This window comes from Dendrobates tinctorius, unplaced genomic scaffold, assembly GCF_039654945.1.
Source record: "Dendrobates tinctorius isolate UK_male_01 unplaced genomic scaffold, ASM3965494v1 ptg000007l, whole genome shotgun sequence".
In the NCBI taxonomy this organism is placed as follows: Eukaryota; Metazoa; Chordata; class Amphibia; order Anura; family Dendrobatidae; genus Dendrobates; species Dendrobates tinctorius.
This window is the reverse complement of record NW_027361675.1, coordinates 53,645,476-53,662,802: the sequence shown is the minus strand read 5'-3', so window position 1 is coordinate 53,662,802 and position 17,327 is coordinate 53,645,476. Positions and strand designations below refer to the sequence as shown.

The 17,327-nt window shown below is 42.1% G+C and overlaps 1 protein-coding gene across 7 annotated transcripts in view; it reads left to right on the top strand.

The window, feature by feature from the left end:
* The window catches only part of CLIP2 (CAP-Gly domain containing linker protein 2), a 188,119-nt gene that overhangs the window by 167,424 nt on the left and 3,368 nt on the right, over positions 1 to 17,327 (top strand). For all 7 annotated transcript variants that reach the window (XM_073574816.1, XM_073574828.1, XM_073574855.1 and 4 more), the window contains 3 exons: positions 678 to 837; positions 2,348 to 2,533; positions 12,490 to 12,552. In XM_073574816.1, the coding sequence (XP_073430917.1) occupies positions 678 to 837; positions 2,348 to 2,533; positions 12,490 to 12,552 (409 nt within the window). The remainder of the gene's footprint in view (positions 1 to 677; positions 838 to 2,347; positions 2,534 to 12,489; positions 12,553 to 17,327) is intronic.

Sequence of the window (17,327 nt, the reverse complement as noted above, 5' to 3'; positions counted from 1 at the left end):
GCCGGGATCAGCCGAATGATTCACCTCGCCCGTGCGGAATTTGCCCAGGCGCAGTAAATCAGACCGCCGCCATCTTTGTGCAGACAGATAGTGGCGGTCACATTAAAACTGCGCACACGCTCCTCCTGTACAAAGATGGCGGCGGTCAGTGAATCATTCGGCTGATCTCGGTGGCGGCTTGTTGGCGATGGTGTTCCGCGCAAGAGGCTGCGTACGGCATATACATTGTGTGTGTGTGTGGTGCGTACGGCATATGCAGTGTGTGTTTGTGTGTGTGTGTGATGCGTACGGCGTATACAGTGTGTGTGGTGTGACGGTGTTCCACTGGTGGTACTGCGCAAAAGGCTGGTACCACCAGCAGTTTCCATATTGAGACACCCATCACTTGGGTGTCCCAATATGGCGGTCGGTGAACTTCTGCCGCTTGGAATTCTGGGATCCGGACACATCTGGACGGAACAGGATGTGAAGACATTACAAGGTAAGTATATATTAGATTTTAATCTCACGTGGTCCCTTTATTTTGCTAACCATACGGTGGGAGCCTTGTATATTGTATTAGGTTTGAGTAATATGTAAAAGAAGTGTAGTATGGCCTATGTTTTTCATGTATTCAAATACATCAAATGATAGTATTTTGAAGGTCTTGTACTTTTTGCTTGTCACTGACAAACCAGGAGCCTAAATGAACTAAGAGCTTTGCTACTTGAAGCCAATCGTCATTCTCCAGGGCCAGAGAAAGACCTGAGCCGAGAGGTACATAAGGCAGACTGGAGATCGAAAGAACAGAAATTAAAAGAAGAAATCAAAGCACTTAGAGAAAAGTTGCTGGTTTTAGTGAGTAAAAACAAAAATATTACATTTTGATATTTGATTTTATATATTTTTTTAACTTTTGAATGAGCCACAATATCCATATTACATCTTAAAAGGCTGTTCCCAAGAGAGCAAGTTAACCTCTATTCAAAGGAAAGGGAATAACTTACTGATCTGTAAAGTTCGGCCAGGGTGGTAGTCGTGGCGAAGGACTTCTGCTCCATCACACCCTGGCCTCCCCTCACATAAACATAGTGTCCCTTAGTCAGCATACCTATGTTTCCAGGTCCAGCATCATCAGGTTCTCTTCTGTGTCACTGAAGGCAGTCTGCAGATGATTTAGCAAGAATTGAGACACAATCCATTTCCACTTGAAACTGTACATCTTTACTGTTTCCATTTCTCAGGACATCCACGTATTTCGCAGCATTAATCACAGGTTGCACATTACATGTTCCTTCATCTTTCCCTGCACTACTTACCATGTCCTCCAGTACATTACGGGGTAATACTGCCTTTGGCGGTACCGCAGCATCCTCCTTGTCCAGGCTCACTGTATTTGGAGATCCCCTCGTCCGTTTCGCCCCGGACTGAAGGGCATCAGACCACATAATGACCTGCCACATATTGGACAATCTGCGCCCTGCACTCTTCCCAGACTGCTTTCTTTCTTCTCTTCCAAACTGCTGCAATACTGATACTCAATATGGTACTTCTATCCTAAGGATCCCCGGATTGCTGGGCTTCACTGCTTTAACGTTGCAGGCCTGCTGTGGCGTCCTGGGCCTATAACCCATGTGGACTGTTCGGGCGCCCGGGCCCTTCTTACCAAACCTAACATCTCTCCTTGCTTTCCACACAGCAGCCCCTCCTACCGCTTAACTATTCATATGCTGGCTTCTACTATCCTATATACAGTACTCTATCTACAACTATAATGTGCCCCATCTTGTGGCCAATCCTATAACTGCACTTACCCTATTAAACATAGCTGCATTACAACAGTATAGCATTCTACACATAAATACCTTAAGCAATAAACGGTAATACACTAAACAGCGTAGCAGTACCATTGTATAGAAATGGTAATACACTTAGTCGTGTAGCAGTACCATTATATATTTAACAAATATACATACACTGATAACATACAGCATCGGATTGAACGAGAAAGGCAAAGGTATAACTGTAATATGGCATACCCCCTACAGATCGCTACTTGAGCGATCCTGAAAATAGGGTTCTGGTACGTAAGACCGAGTCACACAGGTAATGTCATATAGACAATGCCTGAAGCGGAGGTCAAGCATGCGCACCTCTAGTCAATCCAAGACAGGTCTCTGCAATGTCCAGTTCCCAGGTTACCAAGCCCTATTCTTGGGATCTCTGGGGATCCTACTGCTGGGGATCGCAAAGAATGGAGCTCTGGATCCTCTTTTGGACAGAGGATAACTTACTATCCAGGGAATTATTTTTTTAACGTTTCATGCAATAGTTCTTTGTTGTAATCTAGTTTATTTCTATACATCAGGATAAAGAGAAGTCGATGGGAGATCAGAGAAGATATTCATTAATAGATCCAGCTACAGAATCAGAGGTGCTACGGTTGCAGCATCGCTTAGTCAGCACTGAAGATGCTCTGCGAATAGCTCTTGACCAAGGTCATCAAACGGAGAAGTTAATGGAGGCCATGAGAAGCAATGCTGAAAAGTTTCAGGTAAATCCTGAAGTAATCTAATCTTATTTGAGTTCACTAGTGAAGGAACATCATTGTTTTAAGAGTATGATTACACACCTTTTTTTTGCTATTTTTTATGCATGGCTATGGCTAGAAAACAGTAACCGAAATTACATATGCTTTTGGTACCAATTTGATTCGTTTTGATGCGTTTTTTCTTTGGAATCCACATTGATTTCAGTGGGGAAAAACGGAAGCCAAAACACTGAAATAATATGCATTAAAGAACTGCATAAAACACACCACGTGAATGAAATTTTAGAAATCTCATCCATTTACTGTTACTATAAAATGCTACATTTTTTTAGTGCAAAAAAATACATAAAAATCTAATGTGCGAAAAAGAACTAAATGCTCAGACTGTTAGGTAACTCAGTCCCCGGTGCCTCTCACATTAGTACAGCAAGAACCACATGTCAACATTCGATCCAATTATATTAAAGAGGTTTTCTCACAAGCAAAAGTTCATTTTAAGCAATAAATCTTCGATTAATTATAATTTCCACAATTGGATGAGTTTAATAAATGTTCCTGTGCTGAGATAATCTTATAAATGTGCCCCTGCAGTGTGCTGTGTAATGGCTGTGTCTGACCGTGCAGGAACATGATCTAATCATACCACAGCTCCTGGGCAGGGGAGGAAGGAAAAGAGTATACAGAAATTACTGCATGGGGATCACAGCTCACAGAAAGAATCAGCTGTGATCCCCTGCTGTCGTGTCTGTATATTCTCTGTTGCGTCCCCCTCTGCCCAGGAGATGTGATATGATCAGACCATGTTTCTGCACGGTCAGACACGGTCATTACACAGTACATAGCAGGGGCACATTTATAAGATTATCTCAGCACAGGTACATTTTATTTAAACACATCCAATTGTGGAAGATAATATTCCAAGATCTATTGATTAAAATTAAGTTTTGTTCATGGGACAACCCCTTTAATACTAATATACTACTCTATATTTTCTTTCTCGCTTGTAATTGTTACAGTTGCATAATATTTGACTAAGGAAAAAATATATAAACAGCTGAAACCAGAAGCTTATATACACTATATAAAAATACACATATGCAATATTTTTCTCAATATCTGACATGAAATTAGAATAAACCTTTCCGTTTTAGGTCAATTAGGATTACCATAATTATTAATATTTACCAAATGCCAGAATAAGGAGAGAGATAGAGAATGTTTTAAGGCATTTTTAGTACTTACTGCAAAGTCAAAAGTTTACATACACCAAGATTACTATGCCTTTAAACAATTCTGGACTGCCCATATGATGATGCCATGTGTTTGAAAGCTTCTGAGTTAATTAGAGACACACCTGTGGATGTATTTTAATGCACACCTGAAACACACTGCTTCTTGTGTAGCATCATGGGAAAATCTCAAGAAGTCAGCCAAGATATCAGGAAGAGTATTGTGGACTTGCCCAAGTCTGGCTCTTCTTTGGGTACAAATTCATGATACCTGAATGTGCCTTGTTCATCATCATCATTATTATTATTTATTTATATAGAACCATTGATTCCATGGTGCTGTACATTATAAACATACATTGTTCATCTGTACAAACAATTATATGCAAGCACAAACAAGCTGGGAATGTCCAGCCATCATACTGCTCAGGCAGGAGATGGGTTCTGTGTCCCAGAGATTAATGTGCTTTGGTCCAACATGTGCATATCAACCCGAGGACAAAAGCAAAAAACCTTGTGAAGATGATGGTGGATGCTTATATGATTGTATCAATATCCGCAGTGAAACGAGTGCTGTATCAACATGGGCTGAAAGGCCACTCTGCCAGGAAGAAGCCATTACTCCAAAAGAAACAAAGAAAAGCCAGATTAACCCCTTAAATACCAGGGGTATTTTTGTTTTTGCATTTTCATTTTGCCTTCCCCTTCTTCCCAGAGCCATAACTTTTTTTTATTTTTCTGTCAATATGGCCATGTGAGGGCTTATTTTTGCAGGACGAGTTGTACTTTTGAACAACACCATTATTTTTACCATGTCGTGTACTACAAAACAGGAAAAAATTCCAAGTGCTGTGAAATTGCAAAAAAAAGTGCAATCCCACACTTGTTTTTTGTTTGGATTTTTTTGCTAGATTCATTAAATGCTAAAAGTGACTTGCCATTAGGTCATTATGAGTTCATAGACACCAAGCATGTCTAGGTTCTTTTTTATCTATGTGGTGAAAAAAATTCCGAAGTTTGTTTAAAAAAAAATTGCACCATCTTCCGAGACCCGTAGCATCTCCATTTTTTGTGATCTCGGGTTGGGTGAGGGCTTATTTTTTGCGTGTGTGACATTTTTAAGGATACCACTTTTGTGCAGATACGATCTTTTTATCGCTTGTTATTGCATTTTAATGCAATGTCACAGCGACCAAAAAAACGTAATTCTGGCGGTTTGATTTTTTTTCTTGCTATGCCGTTTGGCAGTCGGGTTAATCCTTTTTTTAATTAATAGATCAGGCGATTCTGAACGCAGCGATACCAAATATGTGTATGTTTGATTTTTTTATTGTTTTATTTTGAATGGAGCGAAAGGGGGATGATTTGAACTGTTATTTTTTTTTATTTGTTTCATATTTTTAAAAACATTTTTTTTACTTTTGGCATGCTTCAATAGCCTCCATGGGAGGCTAGAAGCATCCACTACTTGATCGGCTCTGCTACATATAGGCGATGCTCAGATCGCCTATATGTAGCAGAAATACAGCATTGCTATGAGCGCCGACCACCAGGTGGCGCTCATAGCAATCAGGCAGCAACAACCATACAGGTCTCCAGGAGACCTCTGGTTGTTATGCCAATGCATCGCTGACTCCTGATCGCGTGACGGGGGTCAGCGATGCCCACATTTCCAGCCACGCAGCCGGAAGCGCTAGCTAAATGCCGCTGTCAGCATTTGACAACGGCGTTTAACTAATTAATAGGCGCAGGTGGATCGCGATTCCACCTGCGCCTATTGCGGGCACATGTCAGCTGTTCAAAATGTTCCTCATGTTGTGGGGTTGTTTTGCTGCAGAAGGGACTGGTGCAGTTCACAAAATAGATGGCATCATGAGAAAAGAAGATTATGTGGCAATACTGAAGAAACATCTCAAGGCATCAGCCAGGAAGTTAAGGTACTGTCACACTTAGCGATGTACCAGCGATCCCGACCAGCGATATGACGTGGCCAGGATCGCTGGTACATCGCTAAGTGGTCGCTAGTGAGCTGCCACACAGGCAGATCTCACCAGCGACATCGCAGGGGTCGGGGGTCGCTACTTACCTGTCAGACGAGGCGATCCTGCGTCCTCCCGCCTGGCTCCACGCTCGTCGCTCGTCTCTCCACAGGAAGCGCCGCAGGAAGCTGACGACGAGAGACAGTCCTGGACGTTCTCGCGTGATCAGCGATAACCAGCGGGGGAGCGGGTTGTAGGTAAGTATCAGACACAGCGATATCGCTAGCAATATCGCTATAACGTCACAAGTTATAGCGATATTGCTTGCGATATCGCTTAGTGTGTCAGTACCTTTAAAGCTTGGGCGGAAATGGGTCTTCCAAATGGATAATTATCTAAAGCATACTGCCAAAATGGTAACAAAGTGGCTTAAGGATAACAGAGTCAATGTTTTGGAGTGGCCATCACAAAACCCTGATCTTAATCCTATTGAAAATTTATGTGCAAAGCTGAAAAGGCCGGTGCGAGCAAAGTGACCAAACCTGGATTAGTTACACCGGTTTTGTCAGGAGGAACGGGCCCAAATTCCGACCAACTATTGTGAGAAGCTTTAGGAAGGATATCCCAAACGTTTGACCCAAGTCATTCAGTTTAATGGCAATGGTATCAAATACCAATGAAATGTATGTAAACTTTTGACTTTGCAGTAAGTAATAAAAATAATGATAGTAATTCTAATTGACGTAAAACGGGAAAGGCTTATTCTGATTTCAAGTCAGATATTGAGAAAAACATGCATATGTGTCTTTTTATATAGTGTATGTAAACTTCTGGTTTCAACTGTACATTATTCAATAACCACATGCAGTCAATCACTATTCATTATTTTACTTTAATTTTTTTTTTTGCACTTTTAATACATTCTAAAAAAAAAACAAAGAAAAGAAAACCAGATATCAGGTCCAAAATACACAAGTGCGGCATATAAAAATAAAGGCTCAAATTCATTAAAAAATTTTTGCCATAGTTATGGCGTAAATTGCTTTGAACAATTGCAAAATTTTGGCATCAGAGGTGATCAAACATGTTGAAACTTTTGGTGTTTTCACACTAGTTTCTTACAGGCTCCCCCAAATTGACCAGAGCATAGATGGCACGAGAGTATATCAGGGTCATGACCCCACGGCTTGTCTAATTGGTGTCGATCTGTGGTGCACCTTATGCCAGAAATCTTTCTCCAGTTCCTGACTGGAGTAAGATTAGTGGCAAGATACACCCCACTCACCAGACATTCATGATTAATTAAGAGGCACCTGCTCGAGGTGACAGGTTCCTTATAAGTATTTATTTACATATCGACTCTATTCAGATTACGTTATATAGAGATATAGTTGGTTTTGTTGCTGATTGGCTTCCATTTTGTTATAAAATTACTGAAAAATAAGGAACACTTAACCTCTTCCCGACCGCCCACAGTAGATAAACGTTGGCGCTTGCTGGGCTTTGTGCAGCGCCGACGTTTATCTACTGTCGGCGGTTTTGTGCCCCCCGGGACCCCCTCATACCTTATAACGCGGGGATCCCGGTGCACAATGCATGCTGGGACCCCCGACGTCATCGAGACCTGATTGGTTCAGGTCCTGATGACGTCGCGTCACAGCAGCCAATGAGAGAGCTCGCTGGGAAAGCTGCTTGTTTCCCGGCGATCTCCCTCATTATAACGCGACTTCTCCTCTGAGCTCATGCTGACAGATGAGCAGAGGTGAAGCAGCGTTACAGTGTGACTAGATCGCTGCCTGGCACAGCTGATCGCTGCCTGGCACAGCTGTGTCAGGCAGCGATCTTGTCACACAGTAACGCTGCTTCTCCTCTGATCATCTGTCAGTGTGAGATCAGAGGAGAAGTGGCGTTACTATGTGCCGGGCAGCGATCTTGTCACATAGTAACGCTGCTTCTCCTCTGATCATCTGCCAGTGTGAGATCAGAGGAGAAGTGGCGTTACTATGAGTCAAAAATACAAAAAATAAAAAACACAAAAATAAAAAAAAAGTAAAGAAAAAAAAAGCAGGTAGGCAGGCTAGGGCTATGTCTAGGGTTAGGGCTAGGGTTAGGGTTAGGGCTAGGGTTAGGGGTGTGTTGGGGTTAGGGTTGGAATTCGAATTGGGGGTTTCCACTGTTTAGGTACATCAGGGGCTCTGTAAATGCAATATGACGCCCGCAGACCATTCCATCAAAGTCTGCATTCCAGAACGTCACTACTTCCCTTCCGAGCCCCACCGTGTGCCCAAACAGTGGTCCCCCCCCACATGTGGGGTACCAGCGTACTCAGGACAAATTGGAAAACAACTCTTAGGGTCCAATTTCTCCTGTTACCCTTGTGAAAATAAAAATTGGGAGCTAAGGCTAGTTTCACACTTGCTTTTTTTTGCAGCGCGTTTTTCCCGCAAAAAAACGCATTGAAAAAACGCATACATAAGCATACAACTGCTGCGTTTTTTTCAAGCATTTTTATGAGCATGCATGAAAAAAACGCAGCGTTTTTATGCGTTTGTATGCGTTTTTAGCGCGTTTTTACCGCGTTTGCGTTTTTTTCCAACATTTTTAGGTGGCCCCTCACACTACCCAAACCATGACTTTACTAACCCTGACCCTAACCCTGACCCTAACCCTAACCCTAACCCTAACCCTTAACCAAATCATACTTAACCCTAACCCAAACCCTAAACCCTAACTAACCCTAACCCTAACCCTGACCCTAACCCTGACCCTAACCCTAACCCTGACCCTAACCCTTAACAAAACCATACTTAACCCTAACCCTAACCCTGACCCTAACCCTTAACCAAACCATACTTAACCCTAATCCTGACCCTAACCCTGACCCTAACCCTAACCCTAACCCTGACCCTAACCCTTAACAAAACCATACTTAACCCTAATCCTGACCCTAACCCTGACCCTAATCCTTAACAAAACCATACTTAACCCTAACCCTGACCCTAACCCTGACCCTAACCCTAACCCTGACCCTAACCCTAACCCTGACCCTAACCCTTAACAAAACCATACTTAACCCTAATCCTGACCCTAACCCTGACCCTAATCCTTAACAAAACCATACTTAACCCTAATCCTGACCCTAACCCTGACCCTAACCCTAACCCTGACCCTAACCCTAACCCTGACCCTAACCCTTAACAAAACCATACTTAACCCTAATCCTGACCCTAACCATGACCCTAATCCTTAACAAAACCATACTTAACCCTAACCCTGACCCAAACCCCAACCCTAACCCTGACCCTGACCATAACCCTAACCCTAAACCCCCTTAACTAACCCTAACTCTAACCCAAACCCCTAAATTCCATGGTTTAAAAAAAAAACGCATATGCAAAAAAACGCATACATGAGCATGCCAGTGCGCACATATGCGCATCCATAGGCTATAATGGCCATTTTTAGCGCAAAACGTGCGCATATGTGCGCATGCGCTTTTTTGCAGGGCCAAAAAATGCAACATGCTGCGTCTGGAAAATCCCAACGCACACCCCAAAAAAACGCAGCGCATGAAAATCGCATACATGCGCTTACCAGCGCGCAGGTATGCGCACCCATGTTAAATATAGGGGAAAAAACGCATGCGCAGGTGTGCGTTTTTTTCCAGCGCTAAAAAACGCAAATGTGAAACCAGCCTCAAAGATCATTTTTGTGGAAAAAAAATGATTTTTTTATTTTCACGGCTCTACATTATAAACTTTAGTGAAACACTTGGGGGTTCAAAGTGCACACCACACATCTAGATAAGTTCCTTGGGGGGGTCTAGTTTCCAAAAAGGGGTCACTTGTGGAGGATTTCCACTGTTTAGGCACATCAGGGGCTCTGTAAATGCAATATGACGCCCGCAGACCATTCCATCAAAGTCTGCATTCCAGAACGTCACTACTTCCCTTCCGAGCCCCACCGTGTGCCCAAACAGTGGTCCCCCCCCACATGTGGGGTACCAGCGTACTCAGGACAAATTGGACAACAACTCTTAGGGTCCAATTTCTCCTGTTACCCTTGTGAAAATAAAAATTGGGAGCTAAAAGATCATTTTTGTGGAAAAAAAATGATTTTTTTTATTTTCACGGCTCTACATTATAAACTTTAGTGAAACACTTGGGGGTTCAAAGTGCTCACCACACATCTAGATAAGTTCCTTGGGGGGGTCTAGTTTCCAAAAAGGGGTCACTTGTGGAGGATTTCCACTGTTTAGGCACATCAGGGGCTCTGTAAATGAAATATGATGCCCGCAGACCATTCCATCAAAGTCTGCATTCCAGAACGTCACTACTTCCCTTCCGAGCCCCACCGTGTGCCCAAACAGTGGTCCCCCCCCACATGTGGGGTACCAGCGTACTCAGGACAAATTGGACAACAACTCTTAGGGTCCAATTTCTCCTGTTACCCTTGTGAAAATAAAAATTGGGAGCTAAAAGATCATTTTTTTGGAAAAAAAATGATTTTTTTATTTTCACGGCTCTACATTATAAACTTTAGTGAAACTCTTGGGGGTTCAAAGTGCTCACCACAATTCTAGATAAGTTCCTTGGGGGGGTCTAGTTTCCAAAAAGGGGTCACTTGTGGAGGATTTCCACTGTTTAGGCACATCAGGGGCTCTGCAAACGCGACATGACACCCGCAGACCATTCCATCAAAGTCTGCATTCCAAAACGTCACTACTTCCCTTCCGAGCCCCCCCGTGTGCCCAAACAGTAGTTTTCTTCCACATATGGGGTACCAGTGTACTCAGGACAAATTGGACAACAACTTTTGGGGTCCAATTTCTCCTGTTACCCTTGTGAAAATAAAAAATTGGGGGCTAAAAGATCATGTTTGTGGAACAAAAATGATTTTTTATTTTCATGGCTCTACGTTATAAACTTCTGTGAAGCACTTGGGGGTTCAAAGTGCTCACGACACATCTAGATAAGTTCTTTAAGGGGTCTAGTTTCCAAAATGGGGTCACTTGTGGGGGTTTCCACTGTTTAGGCACATTAGGGGCTCTCCAAATGCGACATGGCGTCCTATCTCAATTCCAGCCAATTCTGCATTGACAAAGTCAAACGGCTCTCCTTCCTTTCTGAGCTCTGCCGTGTGCTCAAACAGTGGTTTAGCCCCACATACGGGGTATCGGCGTATTTGGGAGAAATTGCACAAAAAATTTTGTGGTTCATTTTCTGTTTTTACACTTGTGAAAATAAAAAAAATGGTTCTGAAGTAAAATGTTTGTGAAAAAAAGTTAAATGTTTATTTTTTCCTTCCACATTCCATTCATTCATGTGAAGCACCTGAAGGGTTAATAAACTTCTTGAATGTGGTTTTGAGTACATTGAGAGGTGCAGTTTTTAGAATGGTGTCACTTTTGGGTATTTTCTGTCATATTGACCCCCCAAACTCACTTCAAATGTGAGGTGGTCCCTAAAAAAAATGGTGTTGTAAATTTTGTTGTAAAAATGAGAAATCGCTGGTCAACTTTTAACCCTTATAACTTCCTAAAAAAAAAAAATTATGTTTCCAAAATTGTGCAGATGTAAAGTAGACATGTGGGAAATGTTATTTATTAACTATTTTGTGCGATATCACTCTCTGATTTAAGGGCATAAAAATTAAAAGTTTGAAAATTGCAAAATTTTCAAAATTTTTGCCAAATTTTGATTTTTTTAACATATAAGCGCAGTTCATATCTAAGAAATTTTACCACTATCCTGAAGTACAATATGTCATGAGAAAACAATGTCAGAATCAGCAGGATCCGTTGAAGCGTTCTAGAGTTATGGCCTCATAAAGTGACACTGGTCAGAATTGAAAAAATTGCCTGGTCACGAAGGCAAAAACAGGCTCAGGCGCGAAAGGGTTAATAAAGGTCAAAGTGATACTATTTTGGAGCAATATATAGGCTCTGAATATCATATGAACAAAGCCTAAGAATTCCCAATCACACAATTAGCGAGAGAAAAATATAACAATAAAAGTAGAAAATGTTTCTACCCAGAGTTGCTGTATGTCTTGGCTGCCTCTGGAAGCTATTAGTGTCAGCGCTACATTTGTATATTTTATCTTATTGCTTAGGGATACTGCTGTTTCCTATCCTTTGCCTATTTTTTTAAAAGTCTATTTATCTGCTAAACAAAGTCACTTTAAAGTTTAAAGTCAAGTTTTGACCTTGTGCAAAATTCATGTACCATTTTGTAGAATTTGGTACAAAAAAAATGCCAATGAATACCACAAGGCAAAAAAGAAAAGTGACTTAAAAGCAAATGATGAATCGGGCCCTACATGTTTTCTATGGGCAAGGTGGTATGAGTAACACTGTTACTTCTGGAGGCTGCAGATCAACCAAGCCTAAGACATTTTTTCGAGCCATATCTTTTCCAATCCCAAGATTTTAAACAATGTAGAGGTTCAATTTAGTTTTTTTTGCCACCATAATATGAACTAGAAGTATCAGAATCATAGTTTTTAAGAAGAAATATCTTCTTCATCATAGATTAGGAAATAACTTGTATAATTTGCATTTTCAGAACTTAAATGACTGGTTTACTGTGCCAGCTCAAAACCTTATAAAGCCGTACAACACTCATGGTTATTCTGTCATATTATTGCATTCTTATGAATGTTCATAGTAGAATTTTTATGCTCAGACTTTTTTTATTGTATTAACAGAATTATTGTATTTGATTTTATTTGTTTTTTTAATTTCTGCTAGATGACTGGAAACTCAGGTTCTGCCAATGGTATTCATCAGCAAGACAAAGCACATAAACAAGAGGTATTCCAATTTTAAGATAACAATAAATATACAATGGATGACACATTCCTTCTTTCAAATCTTTTATTAACATTTAGTGAAAGTAATCAACTTTTTTTGTATTTATACATGACAATAAAACAACGGTTAAAAATTTTGGTATGTGCTCAGTTTCATCACTGGTTTTACAATAAGTAATTATAAAACTCACAAGGTATACTATATCCTTTGGTAAAGCAATCACAAGGCTATATAATTGAAATATAGATGTCAACAATGTATGTATCTATGTATATAGATTAAAAAAACCTGAGCTCCATCAATGGGAACAATCACACCATTCACCATTCACACATCAACACCATTAGCAACCATACTGTCCAAATCCCCTCCCCCACAACCTCCAAAGCACAATATGTATATAGAGATCACCCATAGCCAAATAACCAGTTCACAACACTAAATTCAACCAGTATGTTTTACAACAGTGTCTATTGCCTCCAACTAGCTACCCAACACTTTTTCAAATTTATAGGTGACTTTCCTGTACAAGTCATTGTACATTAGAATATATTTATTTACCAGTTGAATCCAGTGACAAAGGGATGGGAGATCCATAGATTTCCACTCCATGATTGTGACCCATCACCTTTCTGGTTATGAGATCGTCCAAAATTCCCAACAAGCACACCAGAGGGGGCAGAACCCTAAGGAACTCACCTCTGACCAAAAGGGGGACATCCTGGGACAATAACCAAACATTGCAAAAGGGATCCTACTGCTGCCTTGCACTGAAAACATAAATCACATGACGATACACCAATTTTTTATTCTATCAGAGGTGTAATAAACCTTATTAAGAAATTTAGACTGGTTTAAACTATCTCTAGCATTTACCACCGAAGAGTAGAAGGTGCTCTCCATCTCATTCCATTCCTCTTCAGTCAAAACTGGTAAATCAGCATTGAATGCCTAAGGGTAAGGAGTTTGGATAGGTCAAAAAAGTTAAGAGGGCACCACACAAAGGGATACACAAGAAGTCTGCAAACAACAAACCATAAAAGATAGAGAAAAGCTACAGACTTAAACCAGGATCACCTGAATATGCAAATACATTTTATTTCATTGGATACAAACAGACATAACCAATTAAAAACATTTAAAAAGTCATACACATGACATATATAGCAAACCCTGCTAGCCCAAAATAGAACTGTAAGCTCCCCCAAAACAATAATACACACAAGTGGTTTGTAATAGCTTATATCCCAAATGGCAATACAAAATATACAAAGTTAATATAAATGTCCATTATAATGACATACACAATATAGTTAGTAAATGTGAACAATTATCTCTACCCATGCAGGGCTAAGAAAATTCATATCCACCTGGCACCTGTATACTATTGTGAACCCATAGGGATACATAGTCATAAACCCTAATGGCTCCAACTACCACATGTAGAACAAATAGACATAGTCCACATTAAAGAGGAATGAATATTCCCAAAAATACAAGATACTATAATAAATGTCGCAAAAAGAATACAAAGGGAAAAGATGTTCACATAAATGCGATACTTATCCCACAAGATAAGGACTCGATATGGTAGTCTATTAGTATCTAAGACTGGGGGAGCTTGTGGAGATGCCCGACGCGTGTCGTCACCACTAGGTGGCTTCGTCAGGGGCTGAAAGTTATACCAGAGGGTACCCTATAAATACATAGTAGATTTACAAATATGAAGCAGCTGCAGCGTTACCTCATAGGTCACATGCTTTGAGCGCGGCGGCGAAGCCATCAGAGAGAGTCCATGGTAACGTGTATACAACACACGTGAGTGGAAAGTAGTTCTGGGATAACCGGAAGTAAATACTGTATTCACAAAGCTCAGAGTAGTTAATGCGCAGGTGCTGACGTAGTAAGCACTTGCGCAGTCACATAGCACATCCTAACAGCACCGACATTAAGGGCGGAAGTGCGTCACTGGTTAGGGAGGAATCCATAGTAACGGAAGATACAAACACAGCGTTTCTCATGGCGTGCAAGGATATTTATTGCACAACGAACAAATAAAAAAGGAAAATGCTTATGCAGTATCACAAGGTATAATCAAATGCAAAAATATAAAAAGATCGATCGCTAAAATAATGAGTGCTTTATGCCACAGCAATAGCATATGTGTTGGCAGTTGGGAAGAAAGAAAGCAATTAATGCGCATGTCATGATGTAATAGGCGCTTGCGCAGTAACAAAACACCTCCTAATAGTACAAACATTGGAAGCAAAAGTGCGTCCATAGTAACACCAGCATAGCATTTCTCCTGGCATACCAAAGTATTGATTACATATGATGCCGACGATAGAAAAAGATAAAAGAGAGATTCTTATGCAATGCCACAAAGTATAATTAAATGTGTGGAGGTGTTTTGTTACTGCGCAAGCGCTTGTTACATCATGACATGCGCATCGATTGCTTTCTTTCTTCCCAACTGCCAACACATATGCTATTGCTGTGGCATAAAGTGCTCATTATTTTAGCGATCGATCTTTTCATATTTTTTGCATTTGATTATACCTTGTGATACTGCATAAGCATTTTTCTTTTTTGTTTCTTCGTTGTGCAATAAATATCCTTGCACGCCATGAGAAACGCTGTATTTGTATCTTCCGTTACTATGGATTCCTCCCTAACCAGTGACACACTTTCACCCTTAAGGTACTGTCGCACTTAGCGATGCACCAGCGATCCCGACAATGATATGGATCGCTGGTGCATTGCTAAGTGGCCACTAGTGAGCTGCCACACAGGCAGATCTCACCAGCGACATAGCAGCGGTCGGGGGTCGCTACTTACCTGTCAGACGAGGCGACCCTGACGTCCTCCCGCCCGCGTCCACGCGTCGCTCGTTGGCGCCACAGGAAGCCCAGCAGGAAGTGGCCGACGAGAAACAGTCCAGGACGTTCTTGCACGATCAGCGATAACCAGTGGGGGAGCCGGTCAGAGGTAAGTATCAGACATAGTGATATCGCTAGCAATATCGCTGCTGCGTCACAAAACCAGTGACGTTATAGCGATATTGCTAGCGATATCGCTTAGTGTGACAGGCCCTTTAATGTCTGTGCTGTTAGGATGTGCTATGTGTTAGGGACTGCGGAACTCACCAAATAATATGAAAGGAGACATGAGGTGCATTCGCAGCCCGGAGTCCACAGTACAGAGATGGAACCTGCTGTTGAGTAATGGTGGAACAAGATGGTGGCTAAACGCTTGCTTACTCGTGGGTTAACTTCACCCAGTGTGAATATAGGCGAACTCTGTTACTCGACAGAGCCGCTGAAACAAACGCCGGAGCCTGTTGAACTCACAGAGCTCGGCTGAGTGAGCGCTAATTAGGATCACAGAGCCCTGTCCTAGAGACAACGGACTAGAGCTCCTCCTCTAGACCATCAGCCCTCGGCGCCGCGGTTGTGGTGCTAGCAAAAGGTAATAATATATTTAATCGGACCAAGTGCACACAGTGCTGCTTCGGCGGACGCCACTAACCACCCAGGACAAGGAGGAAAGCGCTAGAGGTGCGCACGACGTCGCACGGTGGTCACAGCTACCTGGTGCAGTACGGCAGTGCCTGTAGCAGGGAGGCACAGTGGAACGCTAGTGTGCGTAGACTACTGGGAGCACAGTGGCTTGAGCATAGCCACCCATTGGCGCTGACTCTCACTCTCAACCCCTAACCAACATGCGTATCAAAGGGAGGGGAGTCTTAATGAGTCAGTCACCAGATACATGCATCCATCATCATACACACAAAGCAGCATAAGAGTCTATACTAGCGCATGGCCGTGCGGCCATGCGGCTCTTTTATAGCAGCGTCGTTCGGGGACCTTCCTGACCTTCCTGATGGTCCAATCTGAGCTGGAGAAGGACCTGAGCATGTGACCTCCGATCTCCAATGAGAGATCGTCCCAAGAGCATGCTAAGTGGACCGAAAGGAGGACTTAGTCCCTGGAGTAGCTCGCTGCTAACCAGCATGCGTTGCTATAGCTGGACCAGAGGTGGCAGCAGCAACCAAACCTACAGAGCTGGTCTGAGCAGAGCACCTGGATCGACGAGTCTGCTGAGCAGCCTCCTCTGCGGCCGGAGAGGAATGGGAGACTGCTGAATGCAAGGCTCGGGATCTCTGCTGTGCAGCTACAGAAATCCAACGCCTAACACTATGTGACTGTGCAAGCGCTTACTACGTCAGGACTTGCCTGTTAACTGCTCTGAGCTTTGTGAATATAGTATTTACTTCCGGTTATTCCGGAACTACTTTCCACTCACGTGTGTTGTATACATGTTGCCATGGACTCTCTGATGGCTGCGCTCAAAGCATATGACCTATGAGGTAACGCTGCAGCTGCTTCATATTTGTTAATCTACAATGACGAAGCCACCTGGCGGTGGCGACACGCGTCGGGCAGGACATCTCCGCAACCTCCCCCAGTCTTAGATACTAATAGACTACCATATCGAGTCCTTGTCTTGTGGGATAAGTATCGCATTTATGTGAACTTCTTTTCCCTTTGTATGCTTTTTGTGACATTTATTATCGTATCTCGTATTTTTGGGAACATTCATTCCTCTTTATTGTGGATTATGTCCATTTGTTCTACATGTGGTGGTTGGAGCCATTAAGGTTTATGACTATGTATCCCTATGGTCCACAATAGTATACAGGTGCCAGGTGGATATGAATTTTCTTAGCCCTGCATGGGTAGAGCTAATTGTTCACATTTACTAACTATATTGTG